Here is a 25,474-nt window from a genome sequence, read left to right on the forward strand (position 1 = left end):
GAACGTGTATATCTCGTAATAAAACTGATGAAGTCCAGCATTCGGTTGCGCACCTGAGCAAATTTCTTGAAAAACTGCATTACATATGATAACTATGCTAGATCTGGTTTACATGTGACAGAAGGTCTAGTCACAACCAAGTCCAATTTCCTGTCATTGCAACCAAAGCACACTAAATGACAAACACAGGCAACAAAACAACCCAAAATAAAGAACAAAGATGAAGTTTCACATTTTCTTTTTTTTCTTTTCTTACAAATATGTGTATAAAATATACAGTGTCACCTTAATCTAGTATTTTTATTATTATACTCAGGTACAATTTCTGTTAGCACACCTCTTTCTCATTGAGAACTGTTGGCACATCTGGGGCATCCACCTGCAACAAAAGAAACAGACATTTATCAGTAAAGTGGTTCAAAAAAATGAAGAATTTAAATGCTCTTGGCCGAATTCTGGAAACCCCACCACATAGGGCCTTACAGGTTGGCAAATGAGTCAAGTGACACAGGTTGTTCCAAAAATGATATTTACAGATTTAATCATGTATATTTCAGAAATGGAGATACGTAGAAAGGTGCATGTTGCAGTAAGATTTTCATACATACTTAAGTTCCCAGAAATGAGATTTTCACTCTGCAGCAGAGTGTGCGCTGATACGAAACTTCCTGGCAGATTAAAACTGTGTGCCGGACCAAGACTCAAACTCGGGACCTTTGCCTTTTGCAGGCAAGTGCTCTACCATCTGAGCTACCGAAGCACGACTCGTGCCCCATCCTCACAGCTTCACTTTCTTGTCTCCTACCTTCCAAATGTGACAGGCGCTCTCCTGCGAAACTTGCAGAAGCTGCAAGGACGAGGCACGAGTCGTGCTTGGGAAGCACAGTTGGTAGAGCAGTTGCCCACGAAAGGCAAAGGTCCCGAGTTCGAGGCTTCGTCCGGCACACAGTTTTAATCTGCCAGGAAGTTTCATACTTAAGTTTTCTCTCTCTCCAGTAGATAGTGTGTGGAATGGCTAACAGAGGCCAAATGTGACACGCAGATCCAGTGGAATTTCCGTACACATTGCAGAAGCACACCACCATCACGTCTATCAGGCAGAGGTAAACAAGGTTCGAGGAATCTGAAAGTGTTATGAAGAGGACGAGTTCTGGGCATCTGAGCACCAGTTGCGAAGATGCGGAATGGGTGCGACATACATTTATCTGAAGCCCAACCAAATCACGCCTGAACAGTTGCAGTTACCGCCAACCGCAGTGCAGAGGGCGCTATATCAAAGACTGAAGCTTCACGGAATAGGAGGTTTGGGTGCTGCACGCATTTCAACCCGACACAAGGCCAAAAAGGAAAGAAGTTAAAATCGCAATTTTGAGTCCATCAATGATGACCTGGACTGTCTGACAAAGGTGATGCTTCCTACATCTTCATTTACATACTCTGCAAGCCACTGTATGGGACATGGCAGTGGGTCCCCAGTACCATTACTTCTCATTTCCTCTCGCACTCAACTTGCAAATAGAACAAGGGAAAAATCAGTATCTACACTCCTGGAAATTGAAATAAGAACACCGTGAATTCATTGTCCCAGGAAGGGGAAACTTTATTGACACATTCCTGGGGTCAGATACATCACATGATCACACTGACAGAACCACAGGCACATAGACACAGGCAACAGAGCATGCACAATGTCGGCACTAGTACAGTGTATATCCACCTTTCGCAGCAATGCAGGCTGCTATTCTCCCATGGAGACGATCGTAGAGATGCTGGATGTAGTCCTGTGGAACGGCTTGCCATGCCATTTCCACCTGGCGCCTCAGTTGGACCAGCGTTCGTGCTGGACGTGCAGACCGCGTGAGACGACGCTTCATCCAGTCCAAAACATGCTCAATGGGGGACAGATTCGGAGATCTTGCTGGCCAGGGTAGTTGACTTACACCTTCTAGAGCACGTTGGGTGGCACGGGATACATGCGGACCTGCATTGTCCTGTTGGAACAGCAAGTTCCCTTGCCGGTCTAGGAATGGTAGAACGATGGGTTCGATGACGGTTTGGATGTACCGTGCACTATTCAGTGTTCCCTCGACGATCACCAGTGGTGTACGGCCAGTGTAGGAGATCGCTCCCCACACCGTGATGCCGGGTGTTGGCCCTGTGTGCCTCGGTCGTATGCAGTCCTGATTGTGGCGCTCACCTGTACGGCGCCAAACACGCATATGACCATCATTGGCACCAAGGCAGAAGCGACTCTCATCGCTGAAGACGACACGTCTCCATTCGTCCCTCCATTCACACCTGTCGCGACACCACTGGAGGCGGGCTGCACGATATTGGGGCGTGAGCGGAAGACGGCCTAAAGGTGTGCGGGACCGTAGCCCAGCTTCATGGAGACGGTTGCGAATGGTCCTCGCCGATACCCCAGGAGCAACAGTGTCCCTAATTTGCTGGGAAGTGGCGGTGCGGTCCCCTACGGCACTGCGTAGGATCCTACGGTCTCGGCGTGCATCCGTGCGTCGCTGCGGTCCGGTCCCAGGTCGACGGGCACGTGCACCTTCCGCCGACCACTGGCGACAACATCGATGTACTGTGGAGACCTCACGCCCCACGTGTTGAGCAATTCGGCGGTACGTCCACCCGGCCTCCCGCATGCCCACTATACGCCCTCGCTCAAAGTCCGTCAACTGCACATACGGTTCACATCCACGCTGTCGCGGCATGCTACCAGTGTTAAAGACTGCGGTGGAGCTCCGTATGCCACGGCAAACTGGCTGACACTGACGGCGGCGGTGCACAAATGCTGCGCAGCTAGCGCCATTCGACGGCCAACACCGCGGTTCCTGGTGTGTCCACTGTGCCGTGCATGTGATCATTGCTTGTACAGCCCTCTCGCAGTGTCCGGAGCAAGTATGGTGGGTCTGACACACCGGTGTCAATGTGTTCTTTTTTCCATTTCCAGGAGTGTATATGCCTCTGTACAAGCCCTATCTCTCTGACTTTATCTTCGTGGTTCTCACATGAAATGTATGTTGGCAGCAGTAGAATCATTCCACTGTCAGCCTCAAATGATAGTTCTCTAAATTTTCTCAGTAGTATTTCTCAAAAAGAACTTCACCTTCCTTCCAGTGACTTCCATTTGAGTTCCTGTAGCATCTCCATAATACTTATGTGATGTTTCAACCAACCAGTAACAAATCTAGCAGTTCACCTATGAATTGCTTCGATGTCTTCCTTTAATCCAACCTAGTACAGATCCCAAGAACAGGTCACACTAGTGTCCTATGTGCAGTCTCCTTTACATGTGTTTCTGAAAGTTCCCCCAATAAACCAAAGTTGTCCATTCACCTTCCCTACCACAATCCTCACATGCTCATTACATTTCATACTGCTTTGTAGCAATATGCCTAGATATTTAATCGACATGACTCTGTCAAGCAGCACACTGCTAATGCTGTATTCAAAGAGTATGGGTTTGATTTTCCTACCCATATGCATTAATTTACATTTTTCTACATTTAGAGCTAGCTGCCATTCATCACATCAACTAGAAAATTTGTCGCAAATATTCTCGGACAAAGTTTGTTTTCATATGTTTGAGAAGGTAAATTGACACAATGTGAGGATCTGGGGATCTGAGAACCCACACTTTAATACAGGAAGTATGTGTTACAGTCCAAAGATGAACAAATGTTGTGGTCTTCTTCGCCACCGTGTGGCGAGACCATTTTCCTTTGCAGAGGCGTCAATAATCTCGAACTGCACATGTTGGAACAGTTTGCATTTCCACGTGTTGAAGAACTGCAGCCTGACATCACGCTGCAGCACGATGTTGCCTGGATCGTTTGAAAGGTTCTGGCCGACAATTTCCACATTCCTAGATTGAAAGAGAAGGACTAGTTTTTTGGCCCCTAAAGTCTCCAGATGTAACCCTTTTACACTTTTCTTTGGGCTTTGTGAAGGATGCTGTCTACCAGACTCTGGTCGGGGAGCTGGAGGAACTGCGTGCTACCATCAGAGCAGCAATTGCACACGTTAATGAGGATGTGCTAGGTTGGACGTGAGAGGAACTGGAATATTGCTTAGAGAGCCTGCATGCTAAAGATGGCACACACAATGAACTCCATTAAATTTCTACTAAAACTTTAAGTGTGTGAATATAATGCCGCAAACAGCACCTTTCTGCCTGTCCCTGTTTTCCGAATATATGTGATTAAAGTCGAATAGGTAGAAGCAACACCTAATCGCTATAAACAGCGTAATTTAAAAATACAGATCCACTAAATTTTTATTCCATAAGGCTGGTCCACACACATTGATTTGTCTGTGCAGATATTGGTGCAGATGTCTGTACATGCAAAAGATCGCTGCAAATGTGTTGTGTTCATATGACACAAACTCCAATCTACTACTCGCCTGCCATCTGTCGGTGTAGAAAAGAAATATCAGTGGCAAGTGACTACGCTCGCCGAAAATGTCAAAAGTTTAATTAATTTATTTTGAAATATAGGAATTGAAGAAATTCTGTTGTGGGCTGTGTCCACAACTTGCGTTGCAAAAAATATTCAGACAAAACGCAGGAAACAGAGAGAGCGGTCAAAATGGTATACATAGTGGCTGCTAAAGCGAAAGCATTTTTCGCACGTACATTTACTGTGGGAGTTGCAGGGCCACCCTAACGACTGGCGTAATTATTTACAGACGGGTGTCGAAACTTATAATTGTCTCTTAACGCTCGTAACCTCTGCTATTATACAAAATAATACTTGAATGAGAAGAGCAATTTCTCTCCATGAACGGCTGACGGTGAAATTGAGATTCCTGGCAACAGGAAGGAGCTATAAGGACTTCAAATTTTCAACTGCGATTTCTAAACAAGCATTGAGGGAAATTATACCCAACACAAGTGAAGCTATTTACGCTGTCCTGAAGGATGAGTTCATGAAGGCAAGTCAAGTACATTAATTCTGTCAAGATACAAATAATATTTTTGCTGCTGAAGAATCACAATATTTTTGCTGTTTTAGACGTGTTTGAATCACAAAATACCACAAACCTGGCTGGTATATTTCATCCACTGCAACACCAGATCTTCGAGATTTTTGAACTTTTGATAATTATTTACAGTAAACAGTCCACAACGATTTTTATTATTACCGTTTCTCAGTTCGCCGGTGCGTCAACTTCTCGTAATTTTTCAATTAATGCATTTATGCAGCTGTCTTTTTGTTCCTGTCACTGTACTCTTTACTTTAATCTTCCAGAAACATGGGTGGTTTCTGTATATTTCAATGAATTCACTTACAAACTCTCGAGAACATTGACGAGTATCAGCCATTTTAATGCTCTGTGCGCACAAATACAAACACTAGACTGAGCAAACAGCTGTTTCGCGCCACATTTGCGGCGATATCCTGTCCACACGCTCCAACTTGTCTGTGCAGATGTGGTTTGAACCCACAGATTTGAGACAATTCGCTCAAACCTCCGACTCCAACTTCCAGGTTTGCACACGCCTCGTGTCGGTGCAAATCTTCTGTCCACACGCAACGATCTGTCTGCGCAGATGTGATGTGCACAGACATTTGCGCAGACAGGTCGTTGCGTGTGGATGGGCCTATATATTGAGGTCACAAAAGTCATGGGATAGCAATATGCACATATAGAAATGGCAGTAGTATTACACATACAAGGTATAAAAGGGCAGTGCACTGACGCAGCTGTTGTTTGTACTCAGGTAATTCACATGGGAAGGTTTCCTACACGATCATTGCTGCACATCGGGAGATAACAGACATTGAATGCGAAACGGTAGTTGGAGCTAGACCCGTGGGACATTTCATTTCAGAAATCACGAGGGAATTCAATATTCCATGTTTCACAGCGTCAAGAGTGTACCGACACACCGAATCTGAGGCATTACCTCTCACCACGGACAACGCTGAGGCCGACAGTTTTCACTTAATAACTGAGAGCAGTGACATTTTGATACAGTTGTCAGTGCTAACAGATAAGCGATACTGTGTGAAATTACCACTGACGTCAATGTGAGGCATACAACAAACACAACCATTAGCATTTGGTGTTAAGGGGCTCCGGAAAGGCTCAAAAATCATGAAAAGTTCAATTTTTATTTTTTTGCGTTTTCTGAATCTGCAGACTATTACCTTTTAATAGATATATAATTTATTCAATTCCGAAGACTACAACTATTTTTAAATTTTTTTTGAAATGTGTTCTACATGGGCGTGACCCACTGTGGCGCTGTTCAACTGCTGTCAAATGGTATTATTAACGTCCGTGTTCATCAGGTACATTTTAGTGATGTGAGATAAAGTATAAAACCTATTTTCAGAGACTTAGCAGCACCTGAACTGTTGAAAAAGTGTATTCACGGAAAAACTCAAAACCCCAATGAAAGTGTAAATAGTGTTATATGGTCGAGAATCCCCAAGACTGTATTTGTTGGAATAGAAACACTTCACTTTGGTGTGTATGACGCTGTTGCGACTTTCAACGATGGCAACATTGTAAGGTGCAAGGTATTTAGAAATATGGGAATGAAGATAGGTTCTAACACGGTACGAGCGATGCTTGCTTTAGACAAGGAACGCCTTCGGGCTGCAGACAGGGCTGTAAAGAGTCTAGAAATACAAGCAAGAGTAAACAGGAGGAGGAACAAGAGGAAGCTGGAGGAGGAGTTTGCAGAGGATGAAGATAATCCATCCTATGGACCTGGAATGCACTAAAAAGTTAATCCAATCTTTGTCGCTCGATTCCCAAAACTTTTATTTTCTCATACTAATTACATGTTTTCTAAGGATCTTCCAAACATATTTGTTTCAAACTTTCAGTAAATGTTACACAGTACCTTCTGCATAATTTAACACAGCCTTTTTCCAAAAAACTGTATATTTTTGAATATATAAATAAAAAATTGCAAAAAAATGTTGTGAATTTTCATTACAATTGAAAAAAAATCATCTTTAATAACTGAACTAAAATTTTGTAAAATCCCTGTGTTAAGTTGTAGCCCATATTAAAATAAATAATCTGTAAAAAGTTCAACTTCCTACCTCAAATACTTTGTGAGGAAAGATGTAATTTATAAGCGTTATTTTAACATTGCAAGTATAGGGCGTTCCGGAGCCCCTTAATGGACTATGGCAGCAGACCACTGAGGCACATTTGCTAACAGCATGACATCCCTACAGTGCCCCTCCTGGGCTCGTGATCATATCGTTTTGACCCTAGACATCTGGAAAACCGTGGCCTCATTACATGAGTCCCTATCTCAGTTGGTAAGAACTGACGGTAGGTTTCAAGTTTGGGGCAAACTCCAGGAAGCCGTGGCCCCAAGTTGTCAACAAGGCATGCGTAAGCTGGTCGTGCCTCCGTACCCCTGTGGGATGTGTTTACACGGAATGGACTGGGATCTCTGTATGTTCACGTTACTCGCAGACTATTTGCAGCCATTCGTGGACGTAATGTTCCTGTGGTGTGCGTACTGTAAGACCGTCGGTACACACACCATCAGATTATTTGACTCGTCGCTCTAACGAAGTAGGCTAGTGTCAGCAATTTGTCTCGTGGTCTTATCGTGGCGTGTTTATCTTCTGCCGTTAGGTCAGACGATAGAAATGCCACTCCAACGCTTAGAGTAGCAGATTGACGGTGACCAACTTTAAACAGAACTTGATTAATTTTCACACACATTTATTAAAATAATAAAAAGCATAGACATTACGTAACTGATTCTAGATGCTGTTTACAATTGACAATCTGAAGTTCCTTTGGTCTTGGTACGTTAATCACGTATCTCTGATACTTGACAAAAGTGTCTATACATTTATCTTCATGGCTATGTACAGGAATACGATAGGCTTATTAGGCGCAGACTGAAACTTGACTATAGACTGGCACAGACTAATGTAGTCTGGTACAGACTGGTGCAGACAAATGCGGACTGACTAATCAGAGGTCTGTACACTCATTATAATACCTCATGCGTTCATGTATCACTGCGCGAGTATGATCCGCGAGGAGAAAAGGTTCTACGTCAGCAGCAATCTCATTGGCTGCGTTACATATTAATACGCGGATCGGCGGCGGAAGCAGAATTTGGTCCGTCTCTAAGGCAGCGCCATCTCGTAGTGCGGAGACGGACGAGCGCTGCGCCTGCGCTGTTGTGCTTAGCGGGGCGCGCTCTAGTGGGAAAGTTGTGTATGCGCTGACTACGCGGAACTATGTACACAACAGTTCCCAAACGACAATTGTATTTTTATGGTGACAGTGTGCCAAGTCACCACACCACAATCGTTAGCAATCGGTTTGAAGAACTTTCTGGAGAATTTGTGCAAATGATTTGGCCAACAAGATCTCCTGACATGAATTCCATTGAACATTTATGGGACATAATTGAGAGGTCAGTTTGTGCGGAAAGTCCTGCACTGACAATGCTTTCTCAGTTATGGACGGCTACTGAGGCAGAATGGCTCAGTGTTTCCGCAGGGGACTTCCAACGACTTGTTGAGTACAAGCTATGAGTTACTGCATTACACTGAACAAAAAAATGTCCGACATGATATTAGGAGGTATCCGATGACTTTTGTCATCTCAGTGTAAATTGGATATGAATAGTTTACACACCATTAGGACAAAGATGATCTAAGTTTCAATTACCGCTGCTAGAAGGCTGTTAATTGTGTAAATGACTACCAGAATTTCACACTGACAGTCAGTTGATATCAGATGTGAGTAAGATGGCTACTCGATACCATAATGTTTCCTACTTTCCTGAGTTCGGAAGGAGTGAGTCAGTAATTCAGGTCAGAGGGAATTTTGTTTCCGATTTGCGACTAAGTTGAACAGGTATGAAAAGCAAACACTCACGGTTTCAGCTATTTCAGAAAAATGGATGTCTGCAAAGGATGAATCACTAGATGATCACTTGTCAGATGAAGACGTTAGATGAAAAAGTTACTGGTACAGCCCAAGTAACTCGATCGACAGAGATAATAGGCAACTGTCTGGTGGGTTCCGGGATGCTGTTTTCCATATGAGCCCTGCTGCTTACAACTTTGTAGGCTCTTTCTGGATATGATGAAAACATAATGAATTTTGTAGCAACACAGCAAGAAAGACAGAAGGTGGCTCCTGTGCTTAATTTTTAGAAATGAAACAATGTCTCATCCTGGTGGAAAGGTGAATGGACACGATTTTCACAATGTCTTTGAACTCCCTGTGAACGATTGCAACATGAGAGTGAAATAAGGTAAATATTTTCTTTTCAAACACAGCTAAGGAATTTTTATCTGTTACTTGTGGCGTAATTGCAAAATATTTATTTTTTATGTTTCATGTTGAGTATTGGAGCAACATGGCTGTGTATACTTGGTCTGAAGTGGACCATCATTCTACCAATCAGAGCGATATATTTAGCCAACAGCCAGCACACGTGAGCAGTTACTGCCATTCTGTTCACATTCCCTGCAACCATTATTACTGTAATTCAAATTTAAAAACAAAAAATAAATGTAAAAAATTATGCAAATTTATCTCTTGTAAAAGTTCAGTCTTCACATTGCATCCAGTAGCAAAAGGTAGTCTATCTGGTGAATTACAGAAGACTGTATAACACTGATTTTGACAGCAACACATCTGAAACTTCCTGGCAGATTAAAAATGCATGCCGGACCGAGACTCGAACTCGGGACCTTTGCCTTTTGCGGGCAAGTGCTCTGCCAACTGAGTAACCCAAGCACGACTCACACCCGGCCCTCACAGCTTTACTTCTGCCAGTATCTCGTCTCCTACCTTCCAAACTTCACAGAAGCTCTCCTGCGAACCTTGCAGAACTAGCACTCCTGAAAGAAAGGATATTGCAGAGACATGGCTTAGCCACAGCCTGGGGGATGTTTCCAGAATGTCATTTTCACTCTGTAAAGTTTGGAAGGTAGGAGACAAGGTACTGGCAGAAGTAAAGCTGTGAGGACGGGGCGTGAGTCGTGCTTCGGTAGCTCAGATGGTAGAGCACTTGCCCGCAAAAGGCAAAGGTCCCGAGTTCGAGTCTCGGTCCAGCACGCAATTTTAATCTGGCAGGAAGTTTCATATCATCACACACTCTGCTACAGAGTGAAAATCACATTCTGGAAACATCCCCCAGGCTGTGGCTAAGCCATGTGTCCGCAGTATCCTTTCTTTCAGGAGAGCTAGTTCTGCAAGGTTCGCAGGAGAGCTTCTGTGAAGTTTGGAAGGTAGGAGACGAGATACTGGCAGAAGTAAAGCTGTGAGGACGGGGCGTGAGTCGTGCTTCAGTAGCTCAGATGGTAGAGCACTTGCCCGCAAAAGGCAAAGGTCCCGAGTTCGAGTCTCGGTCCGGCACGCAGTTTTAATCTGGCAGGAAGTTTCATATCAGCGCACACTCTGCTGCAGAGTGAAAATCACATTCTGGAAACATCCCCCAGGCTGTGGCTAAGCCATGTGTCCGCAATATCCTTTCTTTCAGGAGTGCTAGTTCTGCAAGGTTCGCAGGAGAGCTTCTGTGAAGTTTGGAAGGTAGGAGACGAGATACTGGCAGAAGTAAAGCTGTGAGGACAGGGCGTGAGTCGTGCTTCGGTAGCTCAGATGGTAGAGCACTTGCCCGCAAAAGGCAAAGGTCCCGAGTTCGAGTCTCGGTCCGGCACGCAGTTTTAATCTGGCAGGAAGTTTCATATCAGCGCACACTCTGCTGCAGAGTGAAAATCACATTCTGGAAACATCCCCCAGGCTGTGGCTAAGCCATGTGTCCGCAATATCCTTTCTTTCAGGAGTGCTAGTTCTGCAAGGTTCGCAGGAGAGCTTCTGTGAAGTTTGGAAGGTAGGAGACGAGATACTGGCAGAAGTAAAGCTGTGAGGACGGAGCGTGAGTTGTGCTTCGGTAGCTCAGATGGTAGAGCACTTGCCCGCAAAAGGCAAAGGTCCCGAGTTCGAGTCTCGGTCCGGCACGCAGTTTTAATCTGGCAGGAAGTTTCATATCAGCGCACACTCTGCTGCAGAGTGAAAATCACATTCTGGAAACATCCCCCAGGCTGTGGCTAAGCCATGTGTCCGCAATATCCTTTCTTTCAGGAGTGCTAGTTCTGCAAGGTTCGCAGGAGAGCTTCTGTGAAGTTTGGAAGGTAGGAGACGAGATACTGGCAGAAGTAAAGCTGTGAGGACGGAGCGTGAGTCGTGCTTCGGTAGCTCAGATGGTAGAGCACTTGCCCGCAAAAGGCAAAGGACCCGAGTTCGAGTCTCGGTCCAGCACACAGTTTTAATCTGGCAGGAAGTTTCATATCAGCGCACACTCTGCTGCAGAGTGAAAATCACATTCTGGAAACATTCCCCAGGCCGTGGCTAAGCCATGTCTCCGCAATATCCTTTCATTCAGGAGAGCTAGTTCTGCAAGTTTCACAGGACAGCTTCTGTGAAGTTTGGAAGGTAGGAGACGAGATACTGGCAGAAGTAAAGCTGTGAGGACGGAGCGTGAGTCGTGCTTCGGTAGCTCAGATGGTAGAGCACTTGCCCGTGAAAGGCAAAGCTCCCGAGTTCGATTCTCGGTCCGGCACGCAGTTTTAATCTGGCAGGAAGTTTCATATCAGCGCACACTCTGCTGCAGAGTGAACATCACATTCTGGAAACATCCCCCAGGCTGTGGCTAAGCCATGTCTCCGCAATATCCTTTCTTTCAGGTGTGCTAGTTCTGCAAGGTTCGCAGGAGAGCTTCTTAACGTTTGGAAGGTAGGAGACGAGATACTGGCAGAAGTAAAGCTGTGAGGACGGGGCGTGAGTCGTGCTTCGGTAGCTCAGATGGTAGAGCACTTGCCCGCAAAAGGCAAAGGTCCCGAGTGCGAGTCTTGGTCCGGCACGCAGTTTTAATGTGGCAGGAAGTTTCATATCAGCGCACACTCCGCTGCAGAGTGAAAATCAGATTCCAGCAACACATCTGTTTATTGTGAAGTTATATTGCTGTAAAGGTAAAAAATAAATATTTTATTGGTGGAGAGTAGAAATAAACTATGAAGCCTGAGGAGTTCAATTTGAGAGATTTAACCTGTTTTTTGGAAGCCTGAAAAGACTGTTGAATGAAATGAAGTGTTTTGTACGGTTATGAAAAATGAATGAGTATGAGATAATGTATTTCTGTACTTCTGATATGGAGAGATCTAATGTATACAAGGATTACAAGTATTCAGAACATTAAAAGTTCGGTTACAGGGAAGTGAAATTCTATAGCAGTACTGAATATATTGAAAAGTATGAAAAATAATTTGACAGAAGTTTAATATTATCTCAAAGTGTCAGGTAAAGGAAAAGCTAATCTCCAGTAGAAAAGAAACCATTAATCTGATAGTGTTAACCTGCATTGTCAAGTATATTATGGTGATATCTGGATGCTAATCGAGGGCTACAGAGATAATAAATACAGTACCGCTATATATTTAGATATGTAAATTTGACGATTGCAGTATGCAAGCATGTGGTCCCATAACATGAGACATATCACTGCAATACATTCCGTGCCTTATTGCAAAATGGAGTCTATTTGCCATTACTTTTTGTTGAGCGAATTGTTAGTATAATTATGTACCCGGACGTGTTGGAATAATGTTCTTTTTTCTCAACTTATCAAAGACTCACAGGACTTTATTTCACAGCAGAATGCAACTCAACCCCATCAGCACCTTGATGTCTAGAGCATTTCTGAATCAATCCCTCCTTCAACAACAAATATTTTGCATGGAATAAGAAGCTCTGGGCCTTACATTCTAGCCTTCAAGATTTCCCAATCATACACGTGTGACTTTTTCTTGTGATGCATCGTAAAACAGGTAGTCGATCTAGCCCAATATTCTTTTTATCAATATGTATTAACAGGGACGGAAAAACACGAAGAATAAACAGTAATCCAGTAGTGACTCAGTAGCACTGCATGCTTGGCAGCAACAGTCGTGGTGCACAACAAAACAAATGTAGCACTAGAGCAACAGGGACCACTCTATTGAAAGGGCACATAAAATTTACCTTCAAAAATCATTTGTTTGTAATGGGAAATGAACTGGTGCATTTCGTCAATGCTGGGCATCATATAAAAGGCACGATGAACACTATCTGTTTGAGCTGACTCCACCTACACAATTCAAAAATGAAAATAAATACCTCACTGGGTACTGTAACAGCTGATGGCCAATCTCATATGGAAGAATGTTAGATTGCAATGACTGGCAATATTTAAAGAAAAGTTTGGAGTAGGTATTAAAATGCATGGAGAAGAAATAAAAACTTTGAGGTTCGCCAATGACATTGTAATTCTGTCAGACACAGCAAAGGACTCGGAAGAGCAGTTGAACGGAATGGACAGTGTCTTGAAAGGACGGTATAAGATGAACATCAACAAAAGCAAAACGAGGTTAATGGAATGTAGTCGAATTAAATCGAGTGATGCTGAGGGAATTAGATTAGGAAATGAGACAGTTAAAGTAGTAAAGGAGTTTTGCTATTTGGGGAGCAAAATAACTGATGATGGTCAAGATAGAGAGGATATAACATGTAGACCGGCAATGGCAAGGAAAGTGTTTCTGAATAAGAGAAATTTGCTAACATCAAGTATTGATTTAAGTGTCAGGAAGTCGTTTATGAAACTATTTGTATGGAGTGTAGCAATGTACGGAAGTGAAATGTGGATAATAAATAGTTTAGACAAGAAGAGAATAGAAGCTTTCGAAATGTGGTGCTACAGAAGAATGATGAAGGTTAGATGGGTAGGCCACGCAACTAATGAGGAGGTATTGAATAGAATTGGGGAGAAGAGGGGTTTGTGGCACAACTTGACTAGAAGAAGGGATCGGTTGGTAGGACATGTTCTGAAGCATCATGGGATCACAAATTTAGTATTGGAGGGCAGTGTGGAGGGTGAAAATTGTAGAGGGAGACCAAGAGATGAATACATAAGCAGATTCAGAAGGATGGAGGTTGCAGTATGTATTGGGAGATGAAGCATCTTGCACAGGATAGAGTAGCATGGAGAGCTGCATCAAACCAGTCTCAGGACTAAAGACCACAACAACAATAACAATCACTATCTGAATGTCTTTTTGTTCTGATTTGTAACTGCAGATGAAAACCAGTATCTGCTATTACACTATACTCTGAGGTGACAAAAGTCCTGGGATACCGCCTACTACTCTATCAGACCTCCTTTTGCTCAGCGTAGTTCAGCAACTAGATGTCGCTTGGACACGAGTCGTTGAATTTGCCTTGAAGAAATATTGAGCCATGGGGCCTCTACAGCCATTCATAATTGCGAAAGTGTCACAGGTGCAGCTTTTTTGTGTACAAACTGACCTCTTGGTTATGTCCCATAAATTTTCAATGGGATTCATGTCAGGCTATCTAGGTGGTCAAATCATTCACTCCAACTGTCCAGAATGTTCTTCAAACCAATCATGAAGAATTGTGGCCTTTTTACATGGTACACTGTCATTCATAAAAATTCCATTGCTGTTTGAGAACATGAAGTCTATGAATGACTGCAAATGGTCTCGAAGTGGCTGAACGTAACAGTTTACTGTCAATGATCAGTTCACTTGGACCAGAAGTCCCAGTCCGTTCCGTGTAAACACAGCCCACACCATTATGGAGCTGTCAGCAACTTGCACAGTGCCTCATGACAACTTAGGTCCATGGCTTCGTGGTGTGTGCACCACAATCAAACCTTCCAATGAGCTCTTCTTTTTTGGGTCATCAGTCTTCTGACTGGCTTGATGCACCCTGCAACGAATTCCTCTCCTGTGCCAACCTCTTCATTTCAGAGTAACACTTGCAACCCATGTCCTCAATTATTTGCTGGATATATTCGAATCTCCTCTACAGTTTTTGCCCTCTACAACTCCTCTAGCACCTTGGAAGTCATTCCCACATGTCTTAAACAGACATCCTATCATCCTGTTGTGGTGTCACAAGGCTTAGGCCTGTCCCACCCCTCATTAAATCGACCAAGACTTGTACGAATAATTATAAGAACAGTTATTATTATTATGTTCTTTAAGTTTGTTTTTGGTTTTTCAGAAATACTGTGGGAAGAAAGTTTATTTATGTTTCAGATAATGTGGAAGACGTTGCCCAACGATCACCACTAAAGTTCGACGTAGCGGCAAGTGGGCAAGGAATAAAACGAATGCTGCAAACTACCGCGAGCCGTGGAAGAGCCCGGGCCGCGAGGGCGTCGAGCTTCCTAGGTCGTTGTCGGATGACGTCAAAGGAAGAGATATTCTGCTTTCTCTTTGTAAACAGATCGATCGAGTCTTGAAAGGTTCACGTAAAACGTAGAGGCGGGTGACACATTAGGTGGGACCCGATGCCTGTAATACTTCCACAGTTATTAAAAAGTTGTTAAACGGCAAAACCATCATTTATATAGATAAAAAATAGCAAAGATATAGGAAAGGAAGAGTTGCGGCGTAAGAACGAAAAGTGATACATCACTCAGCAATGAAGAAGGAATTAAACCGCAGGTGTTACATGGTGAAAACAAATCAGCTAACAAAATAGTAAGTCTGTAATTAAGCATAAAGCCACGTAACACTGCACTGTCCTTTCAGTTCTTACCAATGGAAATTTGGACTTCTCTGACAAGGCCAAAGTTTTTCAGTCATCTAGGGTCAAACCGATACGATCGTGACCCTAGGAGAGGCACTGCGGGTGATATCGTGCTGTCGGCAAAGGCACTCGCATCGGTCGTCTGCTGTCGTAGCCCATTAACGCCAAATTTTGCCACACTGTCTTAACAGCTACATTTGTTGTACATTCCACATTGATTTCTGCAGTTATTGCACACAGTGATGCTCGTCTGCTTGCACTGACAACTCTATGCAAACTGCGCTGCACTCGGTCGTTAAGTGAAGGCCGTTGGCCACAGCGTTGTCTGCGATGAGAGGTAATGGCTGACATTTTGTGGTTTCGGCACACTCTTGATGACGTGGACCTCAGAATATTGAATACATGAACAATTTCTGAAATGGCATGTCCCATATGTCCAGCTCCAACTACTATGCTGTGTTCCGTGAGTTAATTCCTGCTGCGATATCATAATCGCATCAGAAACCTTTTCACAAGAATCACCTGAGTACTGCCCTTATATATTTTGTGTATGCGATAATACCGCCATCTGTATATGTGCTTATAGCTATCGCATGGCTTTTGTCACTTCAGTGAAGAGTTGTTTCTGCAGCTGAAACAGTGGGATAAAGCCTTTGAAAGTGTGCTGAATAAACCAACCGGTTAGAAAATGCAGATTCTTAATTGTCGTAATTCATCTGCAGGTATTACCATAAAAACTGGTGCCATATATGCTTTGCTAGGCACATTGGGAAAAAATCTGCAAGAAATGATGATGCGATCATTGTCGTTAATTAATTTTTTCAGTCTGACAAAGCATTTTTCCAGAGGAATTACAATGGAAACCTGCTAGATCACATCTATAGTCAGGAATGAAGACTGTGTTCAGAAATTAAGTATCTTCCTCCCCCTCCTAAGAAAAGTATTCAGTTGCTTCTGCACGTCACTTACCAAACGGTTCTTGTAGGAGTTTAATCTTTTAATAGTTTCATTTCCTTCAACTTTCTCCACTACTTCTCTGTACAGTGGATTCTCTGGCCTACACAGCTAGTGTTTGCTTTTAGTTTTCGTATGTAAACAAGAAACTGTGCTTGCTGGCTACAGTGCAGCACAAGCAAGACGGTGGCTGCATAATGTGTCCTGTGCAGACAGATGGAGTGCTAGTCTTGCAAGATGTACAGGACAATTTCTGTGAATTTTAAAAGGCAGTAGATGAGTTACTGGCGGAAGTAAAGCTGTGAGGGCAGATCGTGAGTTGTTCTCAAACAGGTCAGTCACTAGAGCACTTGCCCTGAAAGGGGAGATTTGAGTCCTGGTTCAGCACACAGTTTTAATTTGCCAAAAAGATTCATGTCAGCATTACACAGGGTCAAAATTCATTCAGGAAGTGGAGAAAACTTTGCTATGCTGTTAGTGGGCTCTCTATTTCTATCTACCATAGAAACTGGCAATGCTTGGGTAAGCGTCACACTGGGCCATTGTTTCTGCTTCTGACTCTCCTAGAAAAATTTATATGCTTGGGAAATGTAAAATTTATATGCTTGGAAAATAAATGTTATGCTTGCTTTATGCCACTTGTAATGAACACTACAGTGGCTAAGAACTCTCACCATACCTGAATTAACACAACAATCGATGCTAAGTTCTCTACATGCACTCTGAAGTGCAAAGTGCACAATAGACACAGGTGTGGCAGAATGACACAATTGACTGGAGTGGTCACACTGTGCTCCGTTTCCTTCCACTGTGCATCACCCCACCGTCTGCCTTTTTATGTACACAGCACTAAAAAATTAATGATGCAGCAGTATACATAACTAATTTTTTATAATACATCTGATTCACAAACTAGTCAATACATTTAGTCAATGTGCCACTGTACACAGTAGCTTTTGTGAACTCTGTAGCCCATTTGGTACACTACAAGACCGTTTTGTAATCTGTAAAATTATAAAAAATGGTAACTGCATTAACAGCTGATATTAACTACTATTTCACAAGCTTCAAAAAAAAGGTCAGATTTCCACTCACGGCTTTGATTTTCTTGCAAACTAGCGATGCAGTTGGCTCCATAGCAGTCTGGCTCTGTTCATCAGCGGCACGCTTCAGTGGTGGTGCTGTGACAGCCTGGTCCGCATCACCTCCACTCTGTGGGCTGTTGTGTCTGCGAGTAAAAACACAAGTAACATATCGACGTTAGTGTTGGGAAAGAACTAGATTAGGCACTTCATGTTACCACTACCACCACTATCATCTCAAATTTAACTACAAATTTAACCATGATTGGATGGGAGGCTGTGGCTGTACTCAAATTTGGAAACTAAAATGTCAGCTCAACCATGCAAGCAAAAGTAAAAATTTAGTGTGTTTCAAAGGAACAAGCCCTCATCATCAGAAATACCTACGCGTAAGAATCTTCACTGCATGCAATACATTTACAAATGCTTCATTTATGCAAAGTCCACACTGAATTGTCACTATAAAAAAGATAAAACACATAGTAGTCAATAAAATTTTGTGGATGAAATGTGTTATTACAACATACACCATTAGAATCTGTGCTTCAGAGAAAATAAATCACTGTATGCTGAGCGTGAATTTCAGTAGTTACCCAGTGTCAGAAATCCATGTGGACGGCCATTCCCCTACCACGAACACATGCAGCACGATCCAACACCTCACATATGAGATCACAGCTGTCAAACATCCCCTACAGATATGACCCAAAGATGACAAATGTTTTAAAAATAAAACACTTTGAATTAGTGCTTTTGCAATGTTTGTGGTAGAGCCTACATTTTAGCTTTCAAATCTTACACTCATGCTGATCCAAAGCAATATCTAACAGTTACTTAGCCACACTTGTGTACTAAGCAAAATTGCAATCTTAAAATTAACATTTGTGCCCTGTGAACCTCTTACTGCCTAGCAGTCTACTCACAACATATACCAGAAAACTGCTGTGTTCTTCCTGCATGAATCTTTTTCTCTATGAAAAAGCTGTATGTATTGACTTTTTAAGTTTACTGGGCTATATTGACAATTTCAAAAACGTTTTATTATCCAAAATATAAGAAAAAGTTGGTTTGAGACATTTCTGGAAATCCATATGCATAAAGCGCATTATCTAGCATTTCATTGCTTTTTCTACTAATAATTTACTGCACAACGGAACTGCTTTACTCATTCTGTCCAATTGCACGAGATCTATATCGATACTCCTTCACAAAAGCAGTATGGACCATTTTGAAACGGTTTCTGTTCTTATTCACACACAAATAAACTTCACACTTCTCACGCTAGACGAAGGATCTATCTGCTCTGGCATTATGGAAATTTGCATTGCTGTTTATCTTCTCACAGAGGTCAGTGCCCGACATTGCTTCATTTGTTTGTCAATAAGGACTGGGACTGTTTCAAAATGTTCCAAACTGCATGAGTAAAGGAATACTTATGTACACTGATGGAAAAAAAATCACAACACCAAGAAATAATACATGTAGAGTAATGAAATTCTGCGAATAAATTAGTCTAGGTAACATATTTAAGTGATTAACATTGCACATTTACAGGTTAATGTAAGAGCAAGAAAAGCCATTGCATCCCCCTCCTCTAACATTAATTTATATATAAATGAACACACACACACACACACACACACACACACACACACACACACACACACACACACACAATATCAGGATTAATCTCGAATAGGTGAACATTATCTCATCTGTTTCACTAAAAGAATTACATATGACTTTGTATACGATGTTATGTTTCAGGCTGAAATGCATAAAAAGAAATTAATTTGTTACGCTCTGTATACACAGTTAAAATTACTCTTCTTTTAAAACTATTTGAAATTACGAATTTTCTGGCAGATTTGAAATTCATATAATTAATTGTACAATTTAACTCTAATTATTAAATTTATTTCTGGATCTATTTATAAAATAATATAATTTGGAGGAGATTCTTCTTAGGTAAAGAAAGTTTGTAAACTCTTTGAAATAATGTGAGTACTACAGAATGTAAGTAGTAGTGGTGGGCATGCCTCTGATGCAAGTAGACATTTCTAAGTTTGGCACCAACAATGTATTTTTTTTTTTTAAATGTGAAAAATCTAAAAACGGTGTGATATTGAAAGATGTGACAAAGAATAAAATTCAAGAATAATACAGGCAAATCTTCATCAGCTATTTAGTCATCAAGAACCTATAAAATCCAAATTTCAGCTGCAAGAATGTACCCCTAGACAAGACTTTGAACCACCTACAACAATGAGATAATAAAGATAAGTAAAAAGTTATTCTTTTGTCTATCTTACACCTCTCGAAGCTTTCAAGGTTTGTGCAAAGACAAAGAATTTGAGTAGTGATGTGTGGGAGGTAAGATTATAATATAAGTTCCATGCCTGTTGCATTTGGTGGATTAATAAAGGGGTGGTTAATGCTGGTTGTGGATGATACTGAAGTTGTCGCTCGATGATGTCCTACACACGCTTGGTGATTGAGCCGGCCGAGGCAACATGTTGGCATTCTGTAGAGCATGTTAGGTTATAACAGTGCTATGTGGGTAGGTGTTATGCTGTTGGAAAACACCCCTGGAAGCTGTTTATGAAAGGAAACAACTGGTTGAATCACCAGATTGATGAACAAATTTGCAGTCAGGATTGCATGGGAGAACCACAAGAGTGCTCCTGCTGTCATATGAAATCATACCACATACCGTAACTCCGGATGTAGGTCCAATGTGTCTAGCACACAGACAGGTTGACTGCAGGTCCTCAATTGGTCTCCTCCTAACCAACACACGCCATCTCTGGCACCGAGGCAGAAACAGTTTTCATCAGAAAACACAACAGCCCTCTATCCTGCCCTCCAAAGAGCTCTCGCTTGGCACCACTGAAGTTATACCAGGTGTACTGGTATGAAATGAGCGTTTTTTTGTTGTGAAAATTAAACACTAATTTTGAATTGAAAAGTAAAAACATTTTATTCAAAGTGCTGACCATTGCTTTCTATACGTTTTGACCACCTTTCTGGCAATTTGTGGACACCACGCCAATAGAAATGTTCGTCTTTTGAAGCAAACCAATCAGACACCCAATTTTCGACTTCTTCGTAGGAATCGAAGTGTTCCTCAGCCAATGCGTGTCCCATTGATGAAAACAAATGGTAGTCGGAAGGGGCCAAGTTTGGTGAATATGGCGGGTGGGGTAGCAGCTCCCAGCCAAGGATTTGGCTGTATCCTGAATCAGTTTTGCTTTGTGTGCAGGTGCATTGTCGTGTAAAAAAATTATTTTGCCATTTCTTCTGGCCCATTCTGGTCTTTTTTTTATCAATGCATAGTTAAAATTGATCATTTGTTGTCTGTAGCAATTAGTATTCACAGTTTCATCAGGTTTTAGAAGCTCGTGATACACCACACCTTTCAGGTCCCACCAAACACAGAGCATTGTCTTCTTGCCAAATCGATCTGGTTTTGCAGTCGATGTTGATGGTTGTTCCGGAATAAACCACGATTTTCCCCGTTTAGGATTCTTAAAATAAATCCATTTTTCATCACCAGTAACAATTCCACGTAAAATTGATTTTCTTTCATATCTTTGAAGCAAAATTTGACAAATGGTTTTTCGGTTTTCCATCTGTCTTTCATTAAATTCATGTGGCATCCATTTTCCACACTTTTGGATCTTTCCCATAGCTTTCAAATGGTCAGAAATTGTTTGCTGTGTAACATTTAGCTTTGCTGCCATTTTCTTCTGACTCAAAGTATCATCTTCATCCAATATTGCTTGCAATTTGGCGTCTTCGAACTTTCTTGGTGGTCTTCCACGTTCTTCATTTCTTACATCAAAATCATTATTTCTGAACTGTTGAAACCATCTTTTGCATGTTGCTTACGATAGAGCACGATCACCGTATGCCTCGACAAGCATTCGACGTGACTCTGCAGCACTTTTTTTTCAAATGAAAACAAAAAATTAATGCTTTCCGCAAATCACCACTTTCTGGTAAAAAATTTGACATTGTTAACACAATGAAAACATATGATGATGTTTGTTCCATGACTTGATGTATACTAAATATCTTTGACAGATGTAATACCAAGCAAACCAAAAAAAGTTAAGGCTCGTTCACAAAAAATGTTCCCTATTGACACATTTGTATCTTAACGCTCATTTCATACTGGTACACCTGGTAAATGGCAGTGGTTCGGAGTCACTGGAATGCACACTACAGCGCATCGTCATGCACCACAGCCATAAACCAAACACAGTGGCCTTCCCCCTCACTAGTGCCACATAGCCATCTAGCCTGGTCTTCTCGAAACCCTCACCGTGTCCAATCTCAACGGTAACTAACACTCGCGACCATTACATCACGTATTCAAAGCGAACCTGATTTGCTTCATCAGAGTAGCATTAGCGATGTATCTCTTATATGACTCGCATGAAATCTGAATATATCTGATCTTTCAAATATAGAAAGGTGTCTACCAAGTTTCATTTATATCGCACAACTCCTTATTGGTGTTGGATCTTTTATTCCATCAGTATAGATTGTATGCACTGGACAGCATGAGTTGCAACAACATTGAACTGCTAGATGTTGTATCTTACATGCTTGGTGTACCAGAAATGTGTCAACATTTTTTATTACATTTTTGGAAACACAAATTTTTTTCAATGCTGTTTTTTAATATGTTCTAGCTTCCTCAAAAGCCAATACATATCTTCTTTTGACAAAAAGAAACAAAATCATGCAGACAGAATGTAACATTACCTTGTTTACCTGTGCAAATATGTCTCTAGTAGCTGTGCCTCTGTAGAATCTGGCTGAAAAGTGATTGTCTAAAGTAGGCTATTTCAAATGATGCTGTCTACAGTAGGTTTATAGTCCAAAACACTAACTGCACTTTGATCTTAAATAACCTACTGTTTACGGCTAGATCGAGTCTCATTTATTATAGTTTATGCACAGATAAAGGTAGGCCACATATTACATTGAGGTCCTATAATGACAATAATGATTGTTCGAGTGCAGTAACCTAAAACTGAAGCAACAAAGTTTACGTGTGGCAAACTTTCAATTAACATACTGACTTATTAATCTCCACTACATACATCACATCTCTGAAATCGAATCCCTTGTGCTCCAGCACCTGGAACAGCTTTCCATAAGTTATCCAACCTGCTGGCATCCTACAGCCGCCTCAGGGCATCACTCACCAACCCCTATCCTACTAACAGTGTTCTTCCTCGTCCATACCTCATAACACCTAAACCCTGCCTGACTGACCTTTTCAACTTTTAATACACCCCCCCCCCCCAAAAAAAAAAAAAAAAAAAAAAAAAAACCACAACCCTCCCTACAAACACTGACCAAAATTCAGAGCCAAAACATACCTGTAACACTGTTGTTAGCCTTTCCACCAAAACCCTCTGCTCCACAGAAGTTTCAGTCCTATCCGAAGGCCTCACTTTTACCCCTACATCCAAATTTAACCATGCTGGACTTGTCAAAGACCTATTCTCCTCCTCTCGATCCTTGCAGTGGAAACACTTCTTTGCTGAAAATCCCTCCAACCAAACCAAGCTAAGTCCAACACTAAACTCTGCCTCTCCCAGTTCATACCAACTTCCATCCATCTATGATCCCCCCCCCCCCCCCCCCCTGTGCTCCCACCTAACCACGTTCTGGCCACCTTCCAGAAATTCCTTACCTCTTCCCACTTAGCCTCACCATCCTTCCCCAGACCCCTCATATCCCTTCCTCAGAACACCAACCTTTCAGCAACAGAAAGAATAACCATACACAACCTCAAAACTAATCCTGACCTAATCATCCCACTTGTAGACAAAGGTTCAACAACTGTTGTGAATCGCAGTGGCTACCTGCTGGAAGGCCTCCTCCTCCACCTATAAACTCCAACCATAAAGTCCAACACAGCCTCAAAACCCATTAAAGTCTGAGAGCGCTTCCCAGAACCTCTCCTCTGAATCCATTTCCATCCTCACCACTATGACACCACAGCCCACGTCCTACATGCTCTCCAAAATTCACAAACCCAACAGTCCTGGACATCCCATTGTGGCTGGTTCTTGTGGCCCTACTGAAAGAATTTCGGCCCTTATTGATCAACACCTCCAACCAATTGCCAGCAATCTCGCCTCTCTCATCACTGATACCAACTGCTTCCTTCACTGCCTCTCCACCATCTCCAGCCCTTCACCTCCTGGATCTCCTCACTTGTCACTGTTGACACCACCTCCCTCTACAGCAACATCCCACACGCCCATGGTCTTAACACTATTGAACACTACTTTTCCCAATGCTCTTCAGACTCCAGACACAGTACCTAATTCCTCATAAACCTTACTAACTTTACCCTAACCCACAACGACTTCTCCTTTGAACGGAAAGTATACCAACAAATCTGAAGCACAGCCATGACAACCCACATGGCACTCTCCGATGTGAGCTTGTATATGGGCCATCTAGAGACCTTCCAAGCCTCCTCAAACACGAAACCCTTTGTTTGGTTCAGGTTCATTGATGATATCTTCATGATCTAGACTCAGGGCAAGACACCCTATCTTCATTCCTTCACAACCTCAACACCTTCTCTCCCATCTGCTTCACCCGGTACTCTTCAACCCAGCATGCCACTTTCCTAAACATTGATCTCCTCCTCTCTAATGGGTCCATCCACACATCTGTCCACATTAACCGATCAAACACCAACAGTATCAGCATTTCCGCAGCTGTCATCCCTTTCACACCTAAAAATCTCACTCCCTTGCCCAGTATGCTAAGGGTCTCACCAAGGCCTAAACAGACTGGCACTATCTCCCATGCTATTTCCCATCACACCCCGCAATTCTCCCATCCCCAAGAACTGGCCACAAAAGAGAGCCCCTTCATCACCTGATACCATTCCAGCCTGGAACAACGGAACCACATCCTTCGCCAGGGCTTTGTAACCTATCATCATGCTCTGAGATGAGGGACATCCTACCCGAGATCCTTCCCACCCCTCCTAAAATGGTGTGCAATTGCCCACCAACCCTCCACAACATCCCAGAGCCAGCCCTATGCCGTTCCCAATCCCAACCCCCACCCGCAAGGATAATATCCCAGTGCAAGACCCAAGTGCAAGGCCTGCCCAATCTACCCACCCAGCACTTCCTATTCCAGTCCTGTTGCAGCTTTATGTTACACCATCAGGGCCCGGGCCACCTGTGAAAGCTGCCATGTCATTTATCACCTCTGCTGCAACCACTGCACTGCTTTTTATACTGGTATGACTACCAACCAGTTGTCCACCAAGATGAACGGCCACCGCCAAACTGTGGTCAAGAGAAAAGTCGATCCCCTGGTGGCTCAACATGCAGCTGAGCATACAGTGCTTGATTTCAATGCCAGCTTCACTAACCGAGCCATCTGGATCCTCCCCTCCACCAACAGCTTTTCAGAACTGCACAGATGGAAGCTGTCTTTACAACATATTCTCTGCCCCCTTAATTATTGCGGCCTCAAACTATGGTAACATACTGTCCCCGCTGCCTCCACCCAACAGTCTCTACCCCTTTGTCCTATCACTTCCTCCCCATTCTCATCTCCCACCTTGTTTATTTGTTGCCCTCTGCCAATGCACCGACAGCTTTTCTGAATTGCACAGATGGAAGTTGTCTTTACAGCATATTCTCTGCCCCCTTAATTATTGCGGCCTCAAACTATGGTAACATACTGTCCCCACCGCCTCCACCCAACAGTCTCTACCCCTTTGTCCTATCACTTCCTCCCCATTCTCATCTCCCACCTTGTTTATT

At 42.7% G+C, this 25,474-nt stretch overlaps 1 protein-coding gene across 3 annotated transcripts in view; it reads right to left on the minus strand.

Annotated features, from left to right (window-relative positions):
• Positions 1 to 221: 221 nt before the first annotated feature.
• The window catches only part of LOC126213221 (RNA-binding protein 48), a 100,057-nt gene continuing 74,804 nt past the window's right edge, over positions 222 to 25,474 (minus strand). For all 3 annotated transcript variants that reach the window (XM_049940863.1, XM_049940864.1, XM_049940865.1), the window contains exons 6-7: positions 17,665 to 17,797; positions 222 to 379 (exon numbers count right to left, since the gene is read on the minus strand). In XM_049940863.1, coding sequence (XP_049796820.1) covers positions 329 to 379; positions 17,665 to 17,797 — 184 coding nt within the window. In that variant the 3' untranslated portion in view covers positions 222 to 328. The remainder of the gene's footprint in view (positions 380 to 17,664; positions 17,798 to 25,474) is intronic.

This window comes from Schistocerca nitens, chromosome 11, assembly GCF_023898315.1.
Source record: "Schistocerca nitens isolate TAMUIC-IGC-003100 chromosome 11, iqSchNite1.1, whole genome shotgun sequence".
In the NCBI taxonomy this organism is placed as follows: domain Eukaryota; kingdom Metazoa; phylum Arthropoda; class Insecta; order Orthoptera; family Acrididae; genus Schistocerca; species Schistocerca nitens.